This window comes from Streptopelia decaocto (genome assembly GCF_964273445.1).
Source record: "Streptopelia decaocto genome assembly, chromosome: 2".
Lineage (NCBI taxonomy): Eukaryota > Metazoa > Chordata > Aves > Columbiformes > Columbidae > Streptopelia > Streptopelia decaocto.
This window is the reverse complement of record NC_138655.1, coordinates 100,113,569-100,138,097: the sequence shown is the minus strand read 5'-3', so window position 1 is coordinate 100,138,097 and position 24,529 is coordinate 100,113,569. Positions and strand designations below refer to the sequence as shown.

General features: G+C 42.1%; 1 protein-coding gene across 4 annotated transcripts in view; it reads left to right on the top strand.

The window, feature by feature from the left end:
• Positions 1-5,299, top strand: part of RECK (reversion inducing cysteine rich protein with kazal motifs) — a 65,163-nt gene extending 59,864 nt beyond the window's left edge. For all 4 annotated transcript variants that reach the window (XM_082044844.1, XM_082044843.1, XM_082044842.1 and 1 more), the window contains 2 exons: positions 2,376-2,531; positions 4,840-5,299. In XM_082044844.1, the coding sequence (XP_081900970.1) occupies positions 2,376-2,531; positions 4,840-5,055 (372 nt within the window). In that variant the 3' untranslated portion in view covers positions 5,056-5,299. The remainder of the gene's footprint in view (positions 1-2,375; positions 2,532-4,839) is intronic.
• The last annotated feature ends 19,230 nt before the right edge of the window (positions 5,300-24,529 follow it).

The window sequence follows — 24,529 nt, the reverse complement described above, 5'->3', positions numbered from 1 at the left end:
GGACCCCTGGAGGCATCTAGTCCAACTCCCTGCTCAAAGCAAGGTTGGTTCTGGTTAGATCAGCTTGGACAGCTGAGTTTTTAAAACTTCCAGGAGTAGAAGTTCCACAAGCTGAATGCCACTGGACAATGACTTTTGCTGGCTCTGTTCTTGCTGTTGCAGCCCAGTGTGTGGTTGGTCTTCATCTCAAGCATGTGCTGCTGATTGATGTTCTACTAATTTCCTCCCAGAGATGTGTGTGTGTGTTTGCACGTTGACAAATTTTGCTGAGTAACGGTGTCATTAGGTCATGACTGCATCCTGGCATGTTGTGGCTGTGAAGAAGAATTTTTAGTTTTAGTTAGGAGAAGGCTTTCTAGTTAAAGAAATTTATTGGGCTTACTCAAGTAGTTATTAAGTACTTGGTGATAATTCTCTCACCTACTAAGCACCCTAAAACCTGTATTAGGGTACTGAGTAGTTGCTTGCTTTCTTCTTTTTTCCACCTCTCTTTTTTCTTCCATTTGTCATCACAGTCTTGCTGAGTTTTTCTTTTCTTGCTCACCTAAAGCCACAGTACATAATGTTCAGATTTTCAGAACTCATATATATAAATTTATATGTCTCTTTACATTTAAAATATGTGATCTCTCAAACATTCAAGTCAGCATTCTCTTAGCACATACTAGAAGTTACAAAAGTTTGACAGAAGTTTTCTGCTTTGGAAACTTCAATCAGGGGTCATCCAATAAGCCCCCAGAGATGATCTCTCAGAGATGGTCACAGCCACCTGGAAACTGCGCATTGTGTGACACCAACCTGAGCATAGAGAGTTAGAAGCTTTGTGCTTTTGTCACTCCAGTGTGAGTCAGAGGCCAGTTAATATATCTTGATAATACAACAGAAGATGCCCAGCTCTGTATTTGAGTAGTTTTGATACTTCTGTCATCTACATTAAATTAATGTTAATACCATTGATAATCTCTGATTCCATCAATAAAACTATAGGATGGATGTGCAGCTGTTGCTTTTGACAGTGTGTATATATATATATATATATATATATATATATATATATATCCACTGTACTGGAGATGGTTAAGTCTCAGGTAGATGGAATCATTGCTGAAAGTGCTAGCATATGCTTTAACCAACCCAGAGGGCAAGGAGTAGTAAAGTATGCTTACTTTAGTTCAGACAGGTCATTCTGAAGAGAAAAAAACGCTTTAAATACTGAAGAATTCTGATTTTTTTTTCCCTCCTCCCACCACTCTGGCCTTTTTTGTAAAGATAGCAGGAAACAAAAGTCAGTGTCTACACAGACCAAGAAGTGTTAGACATCTGCTAAGATTCTAATCTAATCTACTAGATTTCTAATCTACTGGATTTTTAATCTAAACATCAAAATCCAAGTTTGACACTATCAGTCATCCTGAAAGTATCCATATGATTCTGTTTTAAAACTGTTTGAACAGGGTTTGCTAATCGTTCAGCATGTCAGACTGCATTTTAGTGGGGCTATGACAAGGAAAGCCTATACAAGGTTTGGTAAAAGAAGTGTGTGACACCCTGCAAATTTAATTCATGTAGTCTACTTTGATTTCCAAGATTTCCATTTGTTAAGGTCCTGTGTCAGTGTTCTTAAAAGCAACAAAGCTACAGTGGAATAACAAGGATGGATCTCTTGCAGCTAAAGCTAGAAAACGGAACATAACAGAATGACCAGAAGTCACAAGCAAACTGTTTTGGTGTCTATACTGTTCAACCCAACCAGAACTGACCTAGAAAAAAAGGTGAAAAACCTTCAAGGCGTGACAATCATTAAATAGAGCATCAACAATTAGATTGCTGTTTGCCAGATACAGACAGCAGAACAGAAATAAGAATTTTAAAATGAAAATATATTTACCTGGTACTTATGTAGTGATCTTGAAATGTCTCGTGTTTGCATATATACAGACATATATTTGTCTTCACAAAGCCATAGCTCTTCATTTCCGGTGGCTCTTGGAAGAGATACTGTGATGCTAATGGAGTGCCAGCTGGTAGGGCTGCTCTACCGCTTGTTTTCCAGCACGAGAGTACAAGCCCCTGTAGCAGATAACCATTTACATGATTTTGAGGTACATGATACATCCACACACTTAACCATGAAGGTGGGAAACACCACATATCAAAACTATGGTTAATTTAAGAAGTAACGCATTCTTCACCTTCTTCCTTTCACTTTTTAGTGGTTGTGGTGGGTTTGGGATTTTTTTGCTAGAGTTTAAAACTGAGTAGTTTAATGGCTGAAACAAATTTTCTGGTGTAATATAACGTTATTAAAACTAAAGAGGAAAACTGTAATTTCTCATAACATCACATCACCAACAAAGTTCTTTGTTTTCTTCCAGGTAACAAATAAAAAGCCTATAACAGTGCTTGACATACTTGAAAAAATCCGCCTGCATGTCTCAGTGCCACAGTGTGATGTGTTTGGATACTTAAGCATAGAATCTGAAATTGTGATTCTCATCATTCCTGTGGATCAGAACCCCAAACCGTTGCAGGTAGACTATGTTATTATGTTGTTTACCCAGCATGGAAGCATGGATTTACTTCATTTTTATATGAATACACTTTACTATCTTCAATATAGCAGTTTTTAAATTGTGCATTTTTCGGTGTACTGAATACATGGCAATTTCTCTAGTGACTCAAATCTGAATAGCTAGTATTATGGATGTTAAAATCTGTCTTGAAAATCCTGCTTTTCTGATAAGAGGCTTTTGAGTATGGGTAATAAGAGGGGTAAGGTAAAGGAAGGCCAAGGATAGAGTAGTATGATTTCTGTGTTAAAATTAATCAATGCAGAACCCTCAACTTCCTGTGGCTAAAGTAGCAGAAAATATAAACTGATAAAAATAAATTTCTGAATGACCTCTTAAATTAATATTAATCATATATTAAATGTATACCTGCATATGAAATGGTACTCCTTTGTCTCCAGTGTAATGGTTAAAAGTAGATTGAAGTATATGTGATATTAGGCTGAAGCACATCATACATATTGATATCATATTAATATATTGTGCATGTATTGATGCTAAGTAGTAGTTCATACCAAAGAGCATCTGTTTATACTGTTCTGAGACTATCTTGGTTTTGATATTCCTTTCCACCTTATGGTGAAAAGTTCTGGGAGATCCCAAAATGCTATTATGACCTTAAAGAGGAAATAACATTCCAATAAGCTGCCCAACTTGCTGTGCTGTAGCTAGTTCATACTAGCAAACAGGAAACTAATGCTCACAGTACTAAACTCTAAACTCAACAAATACAGCTCCAGGTTCTTACAGTATTTTCTTAGGAGCAGTTCAGAACAACAGAAACAAGGCTCTGGCTATGTATTGCATTATTATTGTCTTGGAGCTGTTGTTTCATTTTCACTTTCTACTCGTTGGCCTGTGCAAGACCAGTGAGGCTTTTTCCTATTAAAAGGAACATAATTTGTTGACATTTTATAGTTGTTTCTAATATTCTTGCCTGGCCCTGCTGACAGCACTTTATAATTAACTCCCCTGCGAGATTAGGTGCTGTGACTGGTTCATTCCGTTACCTGACATGTTGATGTGTGCTAGTGTACAATGAAGGATTTACCTTTGGAAAGGAAGGGGAGAGGAAACCTGCCCACAATCTCTCTCTTATCTTCTACAATACAAACAGAATTCAGGCAGATTCATTTCCTTGTTGTTTATTTTATGTTGATGGCTGCTACCCATTTCCATTTTATTTCTACAGTCTAATCTTGCATGCTCAGTATTGCTTCTGGGATAGACTACAGTAGTAGTGTAATGTGAGGGGACAGAATCACTGCCATAAAATTTGCAAGCTGCAGTATCTAATAGGGGACTTGTTTCTCAGGCAGCTATATTGAATGTATTTTGCTTGCCTGTGCTGCTAGAGCAACCCTGTTATGTGCAACAGAGCTTCAACTTACGTCTCCTTCTTTAGCAGAAATAGCCCAAAATGTTACCAGGACTTAGGAAACAAGGTCTTGAGCCTTGCCAATGTGGTCGCCTCTCATTCTATCTGCAGCAGTTGCTGTCAGACTCCTGGGGCGAGGAAGATTCTCTGAAATCAGAGAGGCCACCTGAAACCAGGGAGATGCTGCTCATCTCACTGGTGACAACCGTTGCTGAGCTAGAAGTTTCTCAATTTTCAAAGCTTTGGGCATCCAGATATTACATTTGTCAAGTTAAAATTTCACTAGAGGCAGCTTCCAGAACTGTTAAAGAGACCTAGTGCTAAACTGATTCATGGGTTGCAGTAGAAGGTGGAAAAAATGGATTTGCTAACATGAATTCATAATTATCATCACATCAGTGGAGGAATGGAAACCTGTGTTTTCTCACGTTTTCCTGTTGCTTCCATTCTTCCCTTCCCATAAAAGAAATCACTTTTCCGTGATCTGGAAGAAAAAGCGCAATAAGTAGAATACCCTGATTTTTCCAGTCTTGCAGACTTCAAGGTCAATCAGAAAGTAAGTCCTCAGTTTTGGAGTTACTTACTTTAATTATAATTTACTGTGAGATTTGGGCATCAACATGGAAACATCACTCATGATCAATTGTACGTAGCTTCCTTCCTTCCCCTTTGCTACTACTCAGGGCTTCCACAGTAATTTTGATGGTACCAAAATCTATGATGAGAGTTCCAACATGTTTTCTAAGAAATACTCCCCAAAATAATATAAATCTTATTTGCTGAGAGCAATAACTCGAATTTTCTTTCCTGAATTTTGCTATCTAGCAACATTTTTGCATTGTCATTTTACATGGCAGGAAGAGAAATAATAACTTTTTTTTTTTTTCTTAGATTGAAGCCTGCAATAAAGAAGCAGAAAAGATAGAGTCACTGATAAATTCAGACAGTCCAACATTAGCATCACATGTACCACTGTCAGCTCTAATTGCATCTCAAGTACAAGTTTCATTTAGCATTTCGTCTCCTTCTGTTAAACTGATGCCTGTTCAGCACTCCCTGATCATAAGCCTTTTGTTCACTTTGTCAGGATTAATATATTGTATATAACTGCTCAGAAAATATGCATGAGAATTGTGGTGTTTTGTATTGTGAAGGACATTCAGAGTTGTATATCACTGAACCAGAAAAAAAAAAAATTGATTTGATGAACTAATATTTTTTTCAGTGAAGAAAGTATTTTGAATAATGTGAAAAGATTATTCTTTTATTCATTACTAGTCAGTTGACTGTTTCAGCACAGTTACATTATTTTCCATTGACCTTAGAAACATAAAAATACTCTGGAAGGTTCTGACATGATTTTTTTTTATTTTTGCAATAAGGGATTTTATAGGGTTTTTTTCAGCAATAAAATAGTATTTTGAGTTTATTGAAGAATGTTAATTTTATATTATGCAGGTGCATATCAGTGACAATGAAAAGTAGGCACCTATTTTAAGCCTCATTTTTGGAAGAAATAACTTGCTGCTACTGAATTACCTTACCAACAATTTAAGAGTTTATTCTCATGTAAATATGCTTTCATGTTTTGTTGTGAAGAAAACTAACTATCCCTGGGCCTATTTCAGTGGACATCTTTACTTGGACTAGTGAAGATTTGCAGGACATTGGGCTCAACGCTTGTAAAATGACAATCAAGTTCTGTAATAGTACCTGACTTCAATGAAGAAATATGTTCTTTTTGTAGCTTTGTATATTTCAGAATCGCATATTGGATGCAAAATTATAAAGATTCTCAGTATCTGTATTTAAGTGCCATTTAAAATATCACAGTATTTGCATGTTATCTAATGAAATTTATACTTTAAATGTTTATACAAACAGTATGTTCTATTACGTATTGTATTTCATGCACCTGACATTAGTTTACATGAAGTATTTTCTATCAGTATTACAATAGCCAGCTTTTGAAGTATATACAGAAAAACTTATTGTTGCCAAAATGCTAAACTTTAAAAGAAAGCACTGAAAAGTTTTGAACATGTATGTCATTTTAGCATGTTTGTAGCAATTCTTCTCTCTTAAATGCAAAAGTATAAAATCTTTTTATTTTAATAAAACACTTTGTCACGTGACTTTAAACATAACGTATATATGGCAAGGAACCTTTCTGTCCTGGTTTTGTTAAAAACAAGACCAGTTCTCTTTTAGTGAACTTTCCTTTCAGCTAAGTTCTTCTGAGTACCTTCTAAGTAACTTCACTTTTCTGAATTTAGCTGCATGTTTCTCAGACACTGTGCTCTGAAACTGATAAGGATGACCAATGGAATGCAGGACCAGGCTCATGTTTAGATTTATTATTATAACAACTAAGAATTCAGATAATGTCCCATAATTGAGAGGGGCATATTTGCAAGGAGGGGAAGACAGAACAGGTGACTAAAACTGACCAACCGAGTATTCCATCTCATATGCATCACACACCCTATAAAAGAAGAAGATCACAAGAGCGATCTCTCTTCAACCATGGCCGGCATCTGAAGAGGAACGTGCCTGATGTCCCTGCAATCCAAGGCCTGGGACCGTGCATCCCTGAATCCAGTTTGTTTGCTGCCCAGGACTTCACAGAATCACATCCCAATAAAGCTGCCCTTCTGCAACTGAACTGTTATTCAATGCAACGGTAAGTGCCAACGTTTTTTTTTGGCTACAAAATAAAATAAAATTTTTAAAACTAATAATATTTTTATTGGGAAATCACATTTTATGGCTTTCAGGTGCTATAATTTATATTCTAGACATAAATATCTCCTTTTAAAAAGGAAAAATATTAATAATAAATACTAATTCATAATTAATACCCGTAAAATTTGGTATTAGCAGGACTTTGCTGAGTGAGGATGTAGCCGCCTTGGATGTGCAGGTTGATATATCCCAAAGGAGCCGATAAATATCTGAATTGCCCCCTAAAGCAAACATACTCATCCTATTTCTGATTAATAAATTAAAAATAATTTTTAAAAATATAGTCTCTTTGTTGAATTACCCACTTAAAAATTTTTGAATGAGAGTTAGTAAATACAGACTAAATATATTTCTTATATTATATTATATTATATTATATTATATTATATTATATTATATTATATTATATTATATTATATTATATTAATATATAATATAGCAATACATAAATATATGAGAAATACAGAATAACGTAGAAAATAAATACAAAATAAATATAAATGCATCCTAAAGAAGTTGTTACTGCAAATCCTTTTTTAACGCAGAACTACGTATTTTCAAGATAAAATCTGAAATTCTACATATATAAACTGATTTGACAACACCTGATAATCAGAGCGATGTTTGAAGCCTGAGGCCGTAAAAAATGTTTAAATTTTTTGTCTTCTTCCCCTCCATTCTTGGAAAATAAATTAGAATTTTCACTGAAGGGTTTAATAAAAATAAATATAATATTTTAAAAAATTACTTACTGTGTGATAATTGTACCAGCGAGTGTTGGGCAGGTAAGTGTTCACCACTACAGCACCCTGGAATCAAACGTTTTTGGTTTAAATCTATTAAAGCCAAAAAGTAACATTTAGCTCAAGTCACTTCTAATATTTTAATCAATTTCCAATATTGTCTAAATTTTACTCAATTTTTTTTCTGTTTTTGATATTCCACCTGTTCCAGGACAGGGCTGATGAACAGTGCTGGTCCCCACAGAAACTGTTGATAGATTTCCCATGTCAGTTTATTGTCCACATACCTGTAAAGCAAGAAAAAGTGATGGAACTCTCAGTGTCAGCATTTCCCAACATACTTCCTCCTTGAAGCCTTTTTTCTCAGAAAAACTACCATTACCTCAACTGTAAGCATGCTCCCAGTAATACTAGTTATTATTTATTTAGAATTATTAATATATAATTATGTAGACATAATAATATATAAATTAATATAAAATATATAAATATATATAATATACTTTATATAATTATATATAACATACATAATTGTATGTAAGATATGTAAGATACTATATAATTTTATCATATAATTATTATATGCACAGTGTATAATATAGAATATGTCATAATGTATTATTTTATATCATAATATAGTTATGTAATATTATAATATAATAATAGGTGATAATTATAAATAAATATTACATATTATAATATATAATATAAATAATATAAAATATATAAAACTATAAGTAGTAAATATGTAATAAATATACTGTATTATAAATATATATTATATACTTGTATATTCTCTCTATATTATATATTGTTGTATACATTTTATATAGTATAAAATTTTATTATTATACAGGTTATTTCAAAAAGATGGACCCAATGTGAAATCGCACAGCTTTGAAAGTGGGTTCATCTCTTTTGAAACATGCTGTAATAGAATAATAATTATAATAGTAATCTATTTCTTCATTATACATAATTAAGAAAAGTAAATCCCATTTTATTTACAAGTATATCAGTTAATGCTTGTCAAGATCCTAATTTGAAAATGTGTATTGAGATCCTGATGTGGAAATCGTTAGGGAAATACCACTTATTAATTTTAATTTCTGCTGTTTCTTTAGGCTTGCTGGTGTATATCTACATATATTTTTTTTTGACAGGTACTTTGTCAGCATCAAGTCTTAAATTAGGGAAAATTAGGTTGGGATTCCACACTGACAATTCAGTATTTTTTAGGGGAACATAAGAATTTGTAAATATTAGACTTCAAAGTTCAGGCATTAAACAGGTTTTGGCACATATTGCCCCTTCTGAACAGATACAAATAAAGCCTTATGACTCGAAAAATATGCTTAAAACAAACAAAAAAACACCAACCAACCCACAAAACACCTGTATCAGTAATATCACTCCGGATGATGAGAATGAGCTTTAAAATTTATATATTAAGTTTATTTGTAGTGAAGAAAAAAATGGTGGCCTCTGTTTTGAACCCTGAGGTGATCCTGCCACCTGTGGTGCCGTCATTTTGAGCCCTGAGGTGATTCTGGTGCTGCCATTTTGAGCACTGAGCTTAGGGGCCCAAGACTGACCCCAGGATTGTGGTTTGGCCTCCCCAGTGCCCAGCACACGGGATGGTCACTGACCTTGTCCTGCTGGCCACACTGGTGGTGACAAAAGCCAGGATGCTGGTGGCCTTTTTGGCCACCTGGGCACAGACTGGTTCATGTTCAGCTGCTGTCACCAACACCCCCAGGTCCAGATCCCTCTGTAGATCCTTCCCACACTTCAGCAGATCAACACTCCCACCCAGCATGGTGTCATCTACAACTTCCTGGGGGTTCACTCAATCCCTGGCCTCGATCCTGCGGATTTCCCTGGGAACTGCTGGTTAACACAGCGGGATGAACAGCACGACACGTACTCGTGCAGCAGGGGCCAGACGACAGTGCTGCCCCTGGCATTGGCTTCAAACATCAACATGAACAGATAGGGCAGGAGAGAATATCAGATATTCAGCATGTTCCTGGAAATGTCTTCAAATGTGGAATTCCAGGCAACAGGATCTTGCCTCCAAACAAAATAATCTCTTGATATTCAAAGAGGATTATTTTGTTAGGAAGTGATGGGGAACAAATGACTTCAGCATCTTTTTTTATCTTATTACCCAGAAATTCATATAATTTAGCAGCAATAATTGTCAAACATGCTTTAAAATCAACATAGCATAGCACAGCTGAGGAGATCTGAGTGGAGCTTTGCAAATTCCTTCAATTCTGAGTACTTTTATTTATTTCTCTGTTCTTTAGTGAAAACCAAACAGCTCTGCTCAACCTAAAGCTCTAATGTGAATAAAAACACTTATTTCCCTTATCACAATTTTCCCAGTTTTACAACTTTCTATCATACGTTCCTCAGCACAGTCTGGCATTTGGACAGTTATTTTCATTTATTCTTAAAAGAAATACAATATTTTAGAGCATGAAGTGGGCCAAGTACAGGAATTTTAGATACTTAGGTATCTCATTGCACTGGTCTCTTTTCTAATTTGCTGGAAAATAATGAATAATTAGGGATGAAGATACTAAGGTCAGTGTTGCCCCTTTAAATCTGTATAGTCATAAAAGTAATTATTTCAGTGTTGTAAGTGTGGCACATTGAAATAAAAATTAGCTGGGTGTTCCTGCTCCGGCAGGGGGATTGGACTAGATGATCTTTTGAGGTCCCTTCCAATCCCTAACATTCTGTGATTCTGTGATTATATCTTGTAGAGTTGGTATGTTTAAGTAGAATTGGAACATGTGAAAAATAACAACTTTATTTTTATGGTGTGTTTACATGAAAATGGCATAAATGGGGAATTAAAAAATAAAGGAAATGGGGAAAATATGAGAAAATAAAAAAAAAACCTTTGTGAAAGCAAATGCAGAAGTTGCCCACCTTTGATCCTTTGGCATTGTGATTCCTCGAATACCAGTAAAAGACATCATGCTCCATCCACCGAGCACACAGTTCATACTCCGAGTCTCCAAACAAGCCACAGATATCAGCTCCTGTCTGAAAATTAAAAAAAAAAAAAAAAAAAAATCCAAGGGTGATACTATTTTGTTAATAAAGATAACTGAAATATAAAGTAATAAATCAGGAGCTTACATAAGATATTCTGAAGAAACTAAATTCCAACATGCCTGCAATGAAATAAAAAATAATTCAATAAGAAAAAATAATTCAATAATAACAACTACACTTTTCTATTTGGTATAGTGAGGGTTTCTCAGAATGAGAAAAAGAAAATAATTTCTGGAATTCCCCCATTTATTCAGAAGCAAAGCAGCAGATTCTGGGTAACAAGGAAAGGATGAGTTTGAGGACGGTGTGTTGCTCAAATGCACGAATCAAACACAATGCCTTTCTTAAGAAGTGATAAGAAAGAGGTCAAGAAGAAATTGGCTGTGAATTCCAATTGCCCGAGTGAGTAGTCCATTTTGGCTGAAAAAAAATGTAAGGAGACCAAGACAAAACAGAATAAATTTGTTATTAAATATTTTTTAATTTTTTTTAATTAAGAAATTGATTTTATTTTATTAAATTTCTTAATTTTTGTAAATTGTGTTATCACCAACATACCGATGATGGATTCATCCAGCTGGTTCCGGGCAGCCGTATTGTCTCCCAGCCAATGTCCCAACCACTTCCTGCTGCTGGGGAGGGTTGAACGGGCGACGATTCCTTGCTTCCTCGAGATGCTCTGCAAGGTACCAGCAGTTCCCAGGGAAATCCGCAGGATCGAGGCCAGGAATTGAGTGAACCCCCAGGAAGTTGTGGATGATGCCACGCTGGGTGGGAGTGTTGACCTGCTGAAGTGTGGGAAGGATCTACAGAGGGATCTGGACCTGGGGGTGTTGGTGACAGCAGCTGAACATGAACCAGTCTGTGCCCAGGTGGCCAAAAAGGCCACCAGCATCCTGGCTTGTGTCACCTTTCAACGAGTCCCCATCGTTCCGTTCTAAATGATCTATAGCTGTTACATTGCATAGGTCTGATTTTGCTTGAGTCTTTCATAGTTTTTATCTGATCTTGGGGCAACACGTACACATACTCCTTTAACTTTTCAAGAAAATGCTGCAGACCCTCATCCTCATCCGAGTAATCAGATAACGTTGGTAACAGGGGGGTTCGGAACAGTGCACATTCTCGCCAATACTTTCTAACATCATAATTATTTGTATAACCTGAGTCCCCAGGAGCACCCCCTTTCCCGTCGCGATCATCATAACTGCATTGCCGACTGTCGGATTCACTCGCTATTAGCTGATCTAATCTGTCACACAGTTCTGTTGTCCAGTTCTTATCCAGTGACTCCTTCTGCTCTCTCATGGAAGTTGGAGGGTTAAAAGGCTGTAAAGGCAGGTACAAATTCGTAAAATGACTGATAGTACACTTGTTTACGACCTTGGCATTCTCAGCTTTCACAGGTTCTTTGAGCAAGTTGTCTGACTCCAATCCTCCGGACTTGCTGTTCTCACCAAGGTTGGGCAATGGTACAGGAGGCCACCCGCTTGGCATTTTTCCTCCCCCCGCCCCAGACTGCTGAACTGTTGGGGGTGCTGAAAGCACAGCAGGGGATGGAATAGGGAGGGTATCAAAAACACGAACCGCGTGAACTTCACAGCGACTTTCAGGATACTTATCAGCCTGCAACGCTGCAAAAATTCTGTCAGCAGCAGACTGTTCAGCCTTAAGATCTTTTAAGGTAGTGATTATAAGCTTCCATGTAGTTACTAATGATTTAGCTTATTTATCTCCATTGCTGACTTTATCCCATAGTTTCTGCCCTGTGTCATCCCAAAGTTCAAGTTTAAGTTTTGAGTCACGAATGCTCGTAACAGTCTTTTCAGGTTTCAATTGCTTCACTGTAGTAATTATCAGTTTCCAGGTGGTTACAAGGCCGAGAATATATTTTTCACTGTGACTGATTGCCTTCCACAACACAGTTTGCACTTTATCCCAAGTCTCTATTTGAAAAACTCCTAACATGTCAGCAGGAAACCCATTGCCTCTACACCAAATTAATAGTCTTTTGAGGTTACTCTCCTCATACTTCACCCCTCTCTTAGAGAGAATATGCGAGAGGAGCCGCAGTATTTCTTCTTCTTCTTTAAAAATATTCTGCCCCATCTCCTCTCGCCCCCAGCTGCTCACCTTTTTGGGTGTCCGTTGCAATGATATCGGATCCTTTATCCCTCCTCTGTCGCTTCTGTAGTGATCAATCAGGAGTCACGCAGCCCGCAGACTGCGTCCCGGTCACGGTCCAGCCGAGCCGTTCCAGCTGGGGCTCTCTCCCCCCAGCAGTTGTCCCCCTTCCGTCAATTCTCCTTATGGATCACGTCGGAATCACCACTTGTGAGGGCGAAAAATCATGGACTCCATACAATCCAATATGAATTCAAGCGAAGCCATTTATTACAGAAACAAGCCTCCTTATATATGCAGTTATTTCCTGATCATGTGTCCACGCTCCAAGCATGCATTAGCTGATTGGATATTGTCGATGTTCATGAGCTGTCCACGTGCCTGAGTCTCGCTGCCGTTTTTCAGCCTTCGGGCTGGCCTTGAGATTCCTTTGGCTAGTTCAGAAATAAATCTCCATCTAATAGAAACCCATCCACACAACAACCTCAAGAAAATCCCTCAAATATCCCACAGTTGCTGACAGAATTCACATCTCTTAAGGTTAGCATTAACCCACAGGATTCATTCTTTAAGTGGTAATGACTACAGATAGATGGAGGAGAGAATCATTGTCAATGTCTTCCTAGGTTCAGGGTGGAAAAGAACCTGCCTAGCTCTGAATGGCCACATATAATGCCCAGGGATAAAGGGTTTCTCATTTCTGGCACTGTCTGGCCCACTTTGAACACTCTACAGATGGAGGGAGCTGAGCACCTGAATGCTGGGGTCTTTTTCCCATCTGTAGGGAGATTCCAGGACTTAGTGAAATAGAAGTGAGGCAATGGGGGAGGGAGCAATGCAAGTGACAAGGCTGTAGTAGGTGGATTAAATACCCATATGTGAGGAGTTAAATGCCTTGCATTTGTGAAAATTGTGCCCATCTTACAGGTGCGGAGTGCTCCATAAGTGCTCCAAAGACTCAACGCTCTTGCGTTGCTTCTATTCGCACAATTATTGCATATTCATTACAATTTGGGGGAATTTTTAACATACAGCACATTCGGCTTCGTTGGGCTCTGTTGAGTTTTGTCAAGGTCTGTCCGGCTCTTGCAGGCTCTGTCAGTCCCTGGTGGGCTCTGTCAAGTTCTGTCAGGCCCTGTCAGGTTCTGTCAGGATCTGTTGGGCTTTATCAGGCTTTGATGGACTCTCTCGTGATCTGTCAGGCCATAATAGGCTTTGGTGGGCTTTTGTGGAACATGTAGGGCATTGTCAATCTGTGTCATGCTCTATTGGGCTCTGTGAGGCCTTGTCAAGCTCTGTTCAGGTGTCTGGCTCTGTGGGGCCTGCTCGGGCTCTGTCAGGTTTTGTTGGGCTCTGGCAGGCCCTGTCAAGCGTTCTTGGGCAGTGTTTGGGCTTTTTCATCCCTCTCAGGCTTTGTTGCTGTTTGTTGGGCTTTAATGACTTCTGTTAGGAACTTTGGGGCCCTGTTGGGACCTATAAGCCCTTTTTTAGGCTCTGTCAGTCTCTGTCATGCTCTGTCAGGCTCTGTTGGGCTTTTTCAGGCTCTGTCAGTTTCTGTGTTTCTTTGTCAAGATCTCTCAGGCTATGTCAGCCTCTGTGGTCTATGTCAAGCTTCTTTGGGCTCTTTCTGCCCTAGCAGGGTTTTCAGGCTCTGTAAAGCCCTGTGATGCGCTGTCAGTATCTGCTGAGCTTTGTCAGGCTCTGTCGGTCTCTGTAGGGTTCTGTCAGTCCCTGACAGGTTTTGTCTGGCTCTGTCAGACTCAGTCAGTCTCTGTCGCACTTTTGTCGGTCTCTGCATGGCTTTGTCAAGATTTGTCAATCTCTCTTGGGCTCTCTGAGATTCTGTCAGGCTCTGTTGGGTTCTGTCAGGCTTTGTCAGGCTCTGTCTGGATTTGTCAGGCCCTGTCTGGCTCTGTCAGGCTCTGTTGGGCTTTGTTTGGCTCTGTCATGCTTGGTCAGGCTTTGTCAGGCCCTGCCATGTTCTGTCTAGCTGTGTGGGCTGTTTTGGGCCCTGTCGTGCTTTATCGAGCACTGTCAGGCTTTTTTGGGCTCTGTCAGAACCTGCCAGTCCTTGTAGAGTTCTATCAAGTACTGTCGGGCTTTTACAAGCCATGTTGGGATGTGTCTGTGTCGGGCTCTTTAGGGCTTTGCCAGGTTAGTCAAAAATTGTCAGGCTTTGTTGATCCCTGTTGGATTTGCTGAGTTCTGTCAGGCTTTGTCAGGCTCCATCTGACTCAGTCAGGCTTTGTGAGTCTCTCTCTGACTCTGTACACCTCTGCCAGGACCTGTCATGCTCCGTCAGGCTCTGTTTGTCAATGTGGGACTCTGTCCAGATTTGTCAGGCTCTGTCATGCTCTGTCAGGCCCTGTCACACTCTGTTGGATTTGGTCTGGCTCTGTACGGCTTTGTGGAGATCTGTTGTCCTCTATCAGGCTCTGTCAGGATTTGTCTGGCTCTGTCGGGCCCTTTCAAACTTTGTCAGGCACTGTTGGGCTTAGTCAGGCTCTGTCAGTACCTTTTGGGCTCTGTTGGGCTTTGTCGGGCTTATTCGAGCTCTATCAGGCTTTATCAGGCTCATTCTGTCCCTGTCGGGCTCCTCAGGCTTTGTTGAGCCCTGTCAGACACTGTCGTGCTCCATCGGGCTGTGGCAGGCCCTGTAGTACTCTGTCAAGCCCTGTTGGGTTCTGTCAATCTTTGTCGAGCTCTGTTGGGCTCGGTCAGAATTTTTTGGGCTCTTTCAGGACCTGGCTGGCTCTGTCAGACCCTGTCAGGCTCTGTCAGGCTCTTTCAAGCCCTGTCAGGCTTTGTTGGGCTTTGTCAGGCTCTGTTGGGCATTCTTGAGGTCTATCGGTCTCTGTCAAGCCATGTCAGGATTTATAGGGCTCTGTTGGTTTTGTTGGGCTCTGTTGGGTATTATTGAGCTCTGTCAGGCTCTATTGGGCGCTGTTGGGCTCTTTCAAGCTTTGTTGGGACCTGTCGGGCTCTGTTAGGTTCTTTCAGGATCTGTAAGGTTCTGTCAATCTGTGTCAGGTCCTGTCGTGCTCTCTAATGCTTTGTTGAGCACTTTCAGGCCCTGTCATGCTTTGTTGGCCTCTCTAATACCCTGCCAGACTCTATCGTTCACTATCATGTGCTGTTGGGCTTTGTTGGGCCCTGTAAGACTGTGTCAGGCTCTGTCAGGCTTTCTCAGGTTCTGTTTGGCTCTGTCAAGCTTTGTCAAGGCCTGTTGGGTTCTGTCAGGCTCTGTCGTGCCCTGGCGGGTTCTGTCACACCCTGGTGGGCTCTCTCAGTTTTTAGTAGGGTCTGTTAGGTCCTGTCGTGCTCTGTTAAGCCTTATCGGGCTCATTCAGGGCCTGTCTTGCTCTTTCAGGCTCTGTCACGCTTTATCTGGCTCTTTTGGGCCTAGTCGAGCTTTGTCGGGCACTGTCAGGCTTAGTTGGGCTCTGTCAATTCCTGTCAGGTTCTGTTGGGCTCTTTAAAGCTCTGTTGGGCTCTGTCAGGCTGTATGGAGATCTGTAAGGCTCTGTCAGTCTCTGTAATGCTTTGTTGAGCTCTTTCAGGCTCTTTAGCACTTTGTAAGCCTCTGTCAGGTCCTGCTGGGCTCTATCATTCTCTATCAGGTGCTTTCAGATTTTTTCAAACCCTTTTGAGGTCTGTTTGGCTCAAGCAGGCCCTGGTGGGCTCTGTCAAGCTTTGTTGAGCTCTTTTGGTCTTGGTCAGGATTTCTTGGGCCCCGTCAGGACCTGTTTGGCTCTATCAGGTCCTGTTGGGCTCTTTTGGGCTTCGTCGGGCTCTTTGTTGCACAGGTATTGAAAGAGCCCTATAGAGACCAACAGAGCCTGACAAACCCAACAGAGCCTGACAGATTGCGACAGAGATCGACAGAGCCTGAAAGGGGCTTACAGAGCCCAACAGGGCCCCACAGGTCCTGACAGAAGCTGTCAAAGACCAAGACAGACCAACAAAGCATAACAGGGATCAAAAAAGGCCAAAAAAGACCAACACTGCCTAACAACGCTTGACAGGGCCTGACAGAGCCCAACAAAACCCAACAGAGCCCAAGCAGGAATCGCAGAGTCAGACAGAAGCCAAAAAAAGCCTGATAGAGCCCATTAGAGTGCAAATATGCCCTAAAGAACCCAACATAGATAGACAGAGCCCATCACAGCCTAAAAGACCTGGACAGAGCTTCAAAAAGCTCGACAGAGATGGACAGGGCATGACACAGATTGACTTTGCCCACGTGCCCCAAAAAAGCCCAACAAAGCCTGATTAAGCCCAAAAGATCAAGACAGAGCCCAACAAAGCCTGAGACAGCCCAAGAGATCCTCATATGTCTCATGCTGGCTTGACATCTTCAGTCCTGTGGGTGTGCTTTTAAGTATTACAATGAGCAAAGTTCATCTAAAGGACACCATCTTACAATGTCGAGATATACGTTAAAAAACTCATCGATCAGGCTTCAAGATGTCTCCGATGAAAAGAGCAGACTGACCTGAAACTGGTCAATTGCTGACAGAATTCACATATTTTTAAGTTAGCATTCACCCACAGGATTCATTCTTCAAGTGGTAATGACTACAGATGGATGGGGGAAAGAATCATTGTCAATGTCTTATGAGGTTCAGGGTGGAGAAGAACCTGCCTAGCTCTGGATGGCCACATATGCCCAGGGAACAGGGTTTCTCATTTCTGGCACTGTCTGGTCCACTTTGAACACTCTACAGGTGGAGGGAGCTGAGCACCTGAATGCTGGCTTCCTTAATGCTCTTCCCATCTGTAGGAATATTTCAGGACTTACTGAAATAGAAGTGAGGCACTGGGGGAGGGAGCAACACTGGTGACAAGGCTGTACTAGAAGGATTAAATACCCACGTGTGCGAAAATAAGAGTCTTCCTTTTGTGAAACGTGTGCCCATCTTACAGGTGTGGAGGGTATTTTCCTGATATCGAAAGAGGTACCCTGGTGAAACAAAAGTATGAACTTAACAGCAAATCATTGTTTCTGTTCACACAGTTACTGCATAGTCATTATAGTTTGGGAGAATTTTTAACATACAACACATCTACAGTAAGAAAGAATTGCATAAATGGAGGATTAGACTGACGTTCGTTATTTCACGGTCTTTGCTGCCATCTAGCATATTCTTACAGGGAAAACCAGCTGTTGCGGTGAGGCTTCTGAGAGTCTTTTCATGTGTCCTCTGACCGACATCTCCACGATGGCAGCTCTCCTCGAAAGCGAAACTAGCACGCACTCACATAAGTAATGGGGGAGGGAGCAACGCAGGTGACAGGGCTGTACTAGAGGGATTAAATGTCCGTGTGTGCAGAATTAAAAGTCTTGCTTTTCTGAAAACTGTGCCCTTCTTACAGGAGTGGATCGTGTTTTGCTGATATCAAAAGAGGCACCCTGGTGAAACAAAAGTATGAACTTAACAGCAAAGTCTATCCACTTAAGCAGACATTCTATCGATTAACAGCACTGAGTATTATCCTCCATAAGTGCTTCAAAGACTGGATGCTCTTGCGTTGCTTGTATTCACACAATTATTGCATATTTCTTACAATTTGGGGGAATTTTTAACATACAACACATCTACAGTAAGCAAGAATTGCATAAACATAGGGTTAGACTGACGTTAGTTCTTTCATGGTCTTTGCTGCCATGTAGCGTCGTTTTTCAGAACATGCCACCTGTTTCGGCGGGGCTTCCTTAGAAGCTGATCCAGCTTTCCACGATGGCAATTCTCCTCGGAAGCACAACTAGTACGCACTTCCAAAAGTAATTGATTAGTTTCCAACTTACAATACATCCGTTAATTTCTAGTCAAACATAAGCTAAGCACCCTGCTTCCATACAACTTAATCTTCTGTCTCCAGCTTCTCATGCAGGAGGACCTAAACTTTGAAAAATATCCCTTCCTTTCATATCCCTTTTGTGCCCACATGCAAGCAGGGGAGAGGTCAGCTACGTATATGCAGAAACTCTTCCCCAGACACACACAGCTACAGCTCTTCTATCAATTAGATTCCATATAGACACACGTGCCTGTACACCCTGATGAATGGTCTCACAAGCGTGCATAAACACAGGACCACGTCCGAAATTTTGCATCACTGCCATCGTGTATAAACAATGCCTCTTTTGATATCAGCAAAACACCATCCACTTCTGTAAGAAGGGCACAGTTTTCACAAAAGCAATACTTTTAATTCCGTACACATGGTATTCAATCTCTCTGGTACAGCCTTGTCACCAGTGTTGCTCCCTCCCCCATTGCCTCACTACTATTTCACTAAGTCCTGGAATCTCCCTACAGATGGGAAGAGCATTAAGGAAGCCAGCATTCAGGTGCTCAGCTCCCTCCACCTGCGGAGTGTTCAAAGTGGGCCAGACAGTGCCAGAAATGAGAAATCCTTTTCCCTGGGCGTTATATGTGGCCATCCAGAGCTAGGCAGGTTCTTTTCCACCCTGAACCTCATAAGACATTGACAATGATTCTTCCCCCACCCATCTGTAGTCATTACCACTTGAAGAATGAATCCTGTGGGTGAATGCTAACCTTAAGAGATGTGAATTCTGTCAGCAATTGACCCGTTTTAGGTCAGTCTGCTCTTTTCACCGGAGACATCTTGAAGCCTGATCGATGAGTTGTTTAATGTATATCTCGACATTTTTAAATGGTGTCCTTTAGATAAACTTTGTTTATTGTAATAGTTTTTAAAGCACACACCACAGGACTGAAGATGCCAAGCCAGCATGGGACATGTGACATGATACTCCTCCCTAGTGAACATGCATAGTACTAGAGTTATTGTGGAACCAACAAGCAAATGTGTGAGCAATTTGCTTTTTAGGACTGTCAACATAGCAATGAGTTTTGGTATATAATGGTATATAATGACTGGCAAGCTGCTGTTCTAGCACCTAGGTCTTTGCGACTCTGAAATGAAGACTATCTCATCTCTGTTTTTAAAACGGGTTCGATGCACACCGGGAACGGGCTCCCACTTCAGCAACATCTCTACTACCTGTTCTCCTGAAAACTCCAGGATTCCTGGTCTCCGGAGAAATGAATGTCCACCCTGAACCTGTTATAAAGCACTTCCTGCAGCAGGTATGTGAGAGGAAAAGAAGCAGCTGGGAAACTATGTTTGGGGAATAAGGGTAAAAGGAAAGATGTACACACTTGAAAACTCGTGTGTGGATGTCTATGTACTAACATAGACTGCACATGCAGACAGTTGCTTACACATCATGGTGCCCACTGCTATACATTCTATGCTTATTCCTAAACACTTACAAAATTTCATACACAGGCATTCCATAGTTGCAATCTGGGAAGCTCTGTCAAGCCCTTTGTGGACTCTCACAGTTTCTGGTAGGCTCTGTTAGGCCCTGCTGTGCTCTGTCAGGCCCTATTGGGCTCTTTGACTTTCTGTTTTGCAGTTTGGGGCTCTGTCACACTTTATCTGCCTCTGTTGGGCCTTGTCAAGCTTTGTCGGGCACTGTCGGGCTTAGTTGGGCTCTGTCAATTTATGTCAGGTTCTTTTGGGCTCTTTCAAGCTCTGTCTGGTCCTGTCAGGCTTTGTCAGGCTCTGTGGAGATCTGTAATGCTCGGTCAAGTGGTATCAGGCCCTGTCAGGCTCTGTAATGCTTTGTTGAGATGTTTTAGAGTCTGTTGCACTTTGTCAGCCTCTTTCAGGTCCTGCCAGGCTCTATCGTTCGCTATCAGACACTGTTAGGATTTGTTGAACCCTGTGGAGTTCTGCTGGGCTCTGGCAGCCCATGGTGTGCCCTTTCAGCCTTTGGTGGGCTCTGTCAAGCTTTATCGAGCTCTGTTAGGCTCTTTCAGGTGCTTGCTGTCTCTGTCGGGTTCTGTTCAGGATCTGTCAGGCCCTGTGGGTCTCTGTCAGGCTTAGTCGGTCTCTGTGAGTCTTTGTCGTTATCTGTTGATCTGTCTCAGGCTCTGTCGGGCTCTGTCAGGTTCTTTCAAGATCTGACGAGATCTGTCAGGCTCTCTCAGGCTCTGTTGGGCCCTGTCAAGCTCCTTGGGGCTCTTTCTGCCCTACCAGGCTTATTCAGGCTCTGCAAAGTGCTGTCATGCTCTGTCAGGCCTCTTCAGCCTCTGTCAGGTTCTGCCAGGCTTCGTCAGGCTCTCTCTGGCTTTGTCAGGCTCTGTCAGGCTCTGTCGGTCTTTGTTGGGATCTGTTATGCTCTGTCAGGCCTTGTCAGGCTTTGTCGGTCTCTGTCAGGCTTGGTCAAGCTCTGTTGGTCTCTATCAGACCCAGTCAGGCTCTGTCTATCTGTGTCGGGCTCTGTCGGTCTTTGTCAGCTTTGTTGAGCTCTGTAGTGCTTTGTCGGCTCATTCAGACTCTTTCAGACAGGCTCTGTCAGGTTCTGTTGAGCTCTTTCAAGCTCTCTCTGGCCATGTCAGGATCTATCAGGTTCTGTGGAAATAGGTAAGGCTCTGTCAAGCTGTGTCAGGCCTTGTCAGGCTCTGTAATGCTTTGTTCAGCTCTTTTAGTGTCTGTTGCACTCTGTCAGCCTCTGTCAGGTCCTGCTGAGCTCTATCGTTCGCTATCAGGCACTTTCAGGATTTGTCACCCTCTGTCAGGCTCTTGCAGGCTCTCTTGGTTTCTGTCAGGATCAGTTAGGCCCTGTCGTGTTCTGCCAGGATCTGTCAAGATCTGTCAGTCTCTCTCAGGCTCTGTCAGGCTCTGTCAAGCTTTTGGGCTCTTTCTGCCCTTCATGGCTTTTTCAGGCTCTGTAAAGCCCTGTCATGGTCTGTCAGACCTTGTCAGGCTCTTTTGGGTTCTGTCAGGCTTGGTCAAGCTCTGTATGGCTTTGTCAGGACCTGTCAGGCTCTGTTGGGTTTTGTTGGTCTTTGTTGGGCCCTATCAGGCTCTATCTGTTTTTTCTGGCTCTTTATATCTTTGTGGAGGTCTGTTGGTCTCTTTTGTGCTCTGTCAGGATTTGTCTGGCTCTGTGGGCCCTGTCGAGCTTCGTCAGGCTTAGTCAGGCTCTATCAATACCTGTTTGGCTCTGTTGGGCTTTGTCGGGCTTCTTCAAGTTTTGTCGGGCTTCTTCAAGCTCTGTCGGGCTTTATCAGGCTCATTCTGTCCCTGTCAGGCTCTGCAGGCTTTGTTGAGCCTTGTAAGATACTGTTGCACTCCACTGGGCTGTGGTAGGCCCTGTCATGCTCTGTCAAGCCCTGTTGGGTTCTATCAATCTTTGTTAAGCTCTTTTGGGCTCAGTCAGGATTTCTTGGGCTCTCTCAGGACCTGGTTGGCTCTGTCAGGTCCTGTTGATACAGGGAATTGACAATTAACTAATTAACACTTAAGGAACTAACCCTACCCCACATCACTAAAGACACTTAGAGAGCTAACCCTTTAACCCACATCACTATCGCCTAGCCTTGCTTAACTCTGTGTAACTTATTGTACAAAAAACAGGGCTTCACTGATGCCTTGCAAAAATAATAATCCTTGGGTGCATCCTTGGTGCATCCTTGTGTGAACTAGATTACAGAAACTTGGGCACAGGACAGGAGATACACCAGTTTTAACCAACTCAGCAGTCTGAGACCTAACCAACTCATCACACTGGAGCAAAGGTGACCGTGTACAGAGAAAGAGGACCCGAGTTCACGATCACTGTGCAGCTGCAACCAGGAGGAGCCGGAGGTGGACACTCTGGAAATGGTCTCCCGGAACACATTGTAATAAGAACTGCCTTCTCAGGGACAGGTTATGAATATGTATAGGCATTCCTAAAACTTTCATTAATATGTAACACTTTACTGCATTTAACCAAGCTCACAGCTACTGTAATTTTACACAGGTATTAGGTGAAAAGATTCCCTGTGTGTCTGGCGTCATAAATAAATGCATACCTTCTTTATAACCTCAAGGGTTGTAAGGTCATTCCACGCCTCACTGTAGGGTTCTTTTGGGCTTTGTCGGGCTCTTTCAATCCCTGTTGGCCTCAGTCAGGTCCTGTTGGGCTCTGTCAGGCTTGGTCGGGCCCTGTGAGACTGTGTTGGGCTCTGTCAGGCTTTCTCAGGTTCTATTGGGCTCTGTCAAGCTTTGTTGAGCTCTGTCATGCCCTCTCAGGCCTTGGTAGGCTTTGTCGGGCTCTGACAGGCTCTGTCAAGCTCTTTTGGGCTTTGTCAGGCCCTGTCTGGCTCTGTCTATCTGTGTCAGGCTCTGTCGATATTTGTCAGGCTTTGTTGAGCTCTGTTGTGCTTTGCCAGCTCATCCAGGCTCTTTCAGGCTCTGTCAAGCTCTTTCGGGCTTTGCAGGTCTCTGTCAGGATTTATCGGGCTCTGACGGGCTCTTTTGGGACCTGTCAAGCACTGTTGGGCTTTTTCAGACTCTGTCAGGCTTTATCAATCCTTGTCGGGTTTGCTGGGCTCTGACAGGAAAAGAAGTGGCTGGGAAACTATGTTCGGGGATGAGGGGGAAAAGGAAAGATGTACACACTCAAAAACTCATGTGTGGATGTCTACGTACTAACATCATTGCACATCCACACTGTTGGTTACACATCATGGCACCCACTCCTGTATGTTCTATACTTATTCCTGTACACTTATAAAGTTTTATAAGCATTCATTCCACACTTGCAATCTGGTGGGCTCTGTCATGCCATGGCGGGCTCTCTCAGTTCTTGGTAGGTGCTGTTAGGCCATGTCGTGCTTTGTCAAGCCCTATCAGGTACTTGCAGGCCCTGTCATGCTCTTTTGATCTCTGTCAGGCTCTGTCGTGCGTTATCTGGCACTATTGGGCATTGCGGAGCTTTGCTGGAAACTGTCAGGCTTAGCTGGGCTCTGTCAATTCCTGTCAGGTTCTGCTGGGCTCTCTCAAGCTCTGCCTGGCCCTACTGGGCTCTGTGGAGATCTGTAATGCTCTATCAAGCCCTGTCAGGCTCAGTAATGCATTGTTGAGCTCTTTTAGTCTCTATCACACTTTGTCAGCCTCTGTCAGGTCTTGCCAGGCTCTATCGTTCGCTATGAGGTGCTGTCAGGGTTTGTCGAACCCTGTCAAACTCTGTTTGGTGCTGACAGGCCCTGTTGTGCTCTGTCAGTCCCTGTCATTCTCAGTCAGGCCTTGGTGGGCTCTGTCAATCTTTGTCAACCTCTGTTGCACTCTGTCGGGTTTTGTCTGGCTCTGTCAGTCCCTGGCGGGCTCTGTCGAGTTCTGTCAGGATCTGTCAGGCCTTGTTGGGCTCTGTCGGGCTTCGTTAGGCCCTGTTGTGCTCTGTTAGGCTTTGTCAGGTTCTGTCATGGTCTGTCAGGATCTGTTGGGCTTTCTCAGGCTTTGCTGGACTCTGTGGTCTTCTGTGGGGACATATCAGTCTTTGTTGGCCTTTTTTGGGGCATGTAGGGCACTGTCAATCTGTGTCATGCCCTGTCATACTCTGTAAGGCCTTGTCAGTCTCTGTCGGGATTTGTCAGTCTCTGTGTGGCTTTGTCGATATCTGTCAGCCTCTCTCAGGCTCTGTTGGGCTTTGTTGGGCTCTGACAGGCTCTGTCAAGCTCTTTTGGGCTTTGTCAGGCCCTGTCAGGCTCTGTCCTTCTGTGTCAGGCTCTGTTGGTCTTTGTCAGCTCATTCAGGCCCTTTCAGGCTCTGTCAAGCTCTTTTGGGCTTTGTAGGCCTCTGTCAGGACTTATTGGGCTCTGCCAGGCCATGTCAGGTTTGTAGGGCTCTGTCGGGTTTTGTCAGGCTCTGTTGAGTATTGTCGAGCTCTGTCACGCTCCACTGGGGGTTGTTGGGCTCTTTCAAGCTTTGTTTTACCCTGTCTGTTTACAGACAGAACTCTGTACGGTTCTGTCAGGATCTATAAGTCTCTGTCAAGCTGTGTCAGGCCATGTCATGCTCTGTAATGC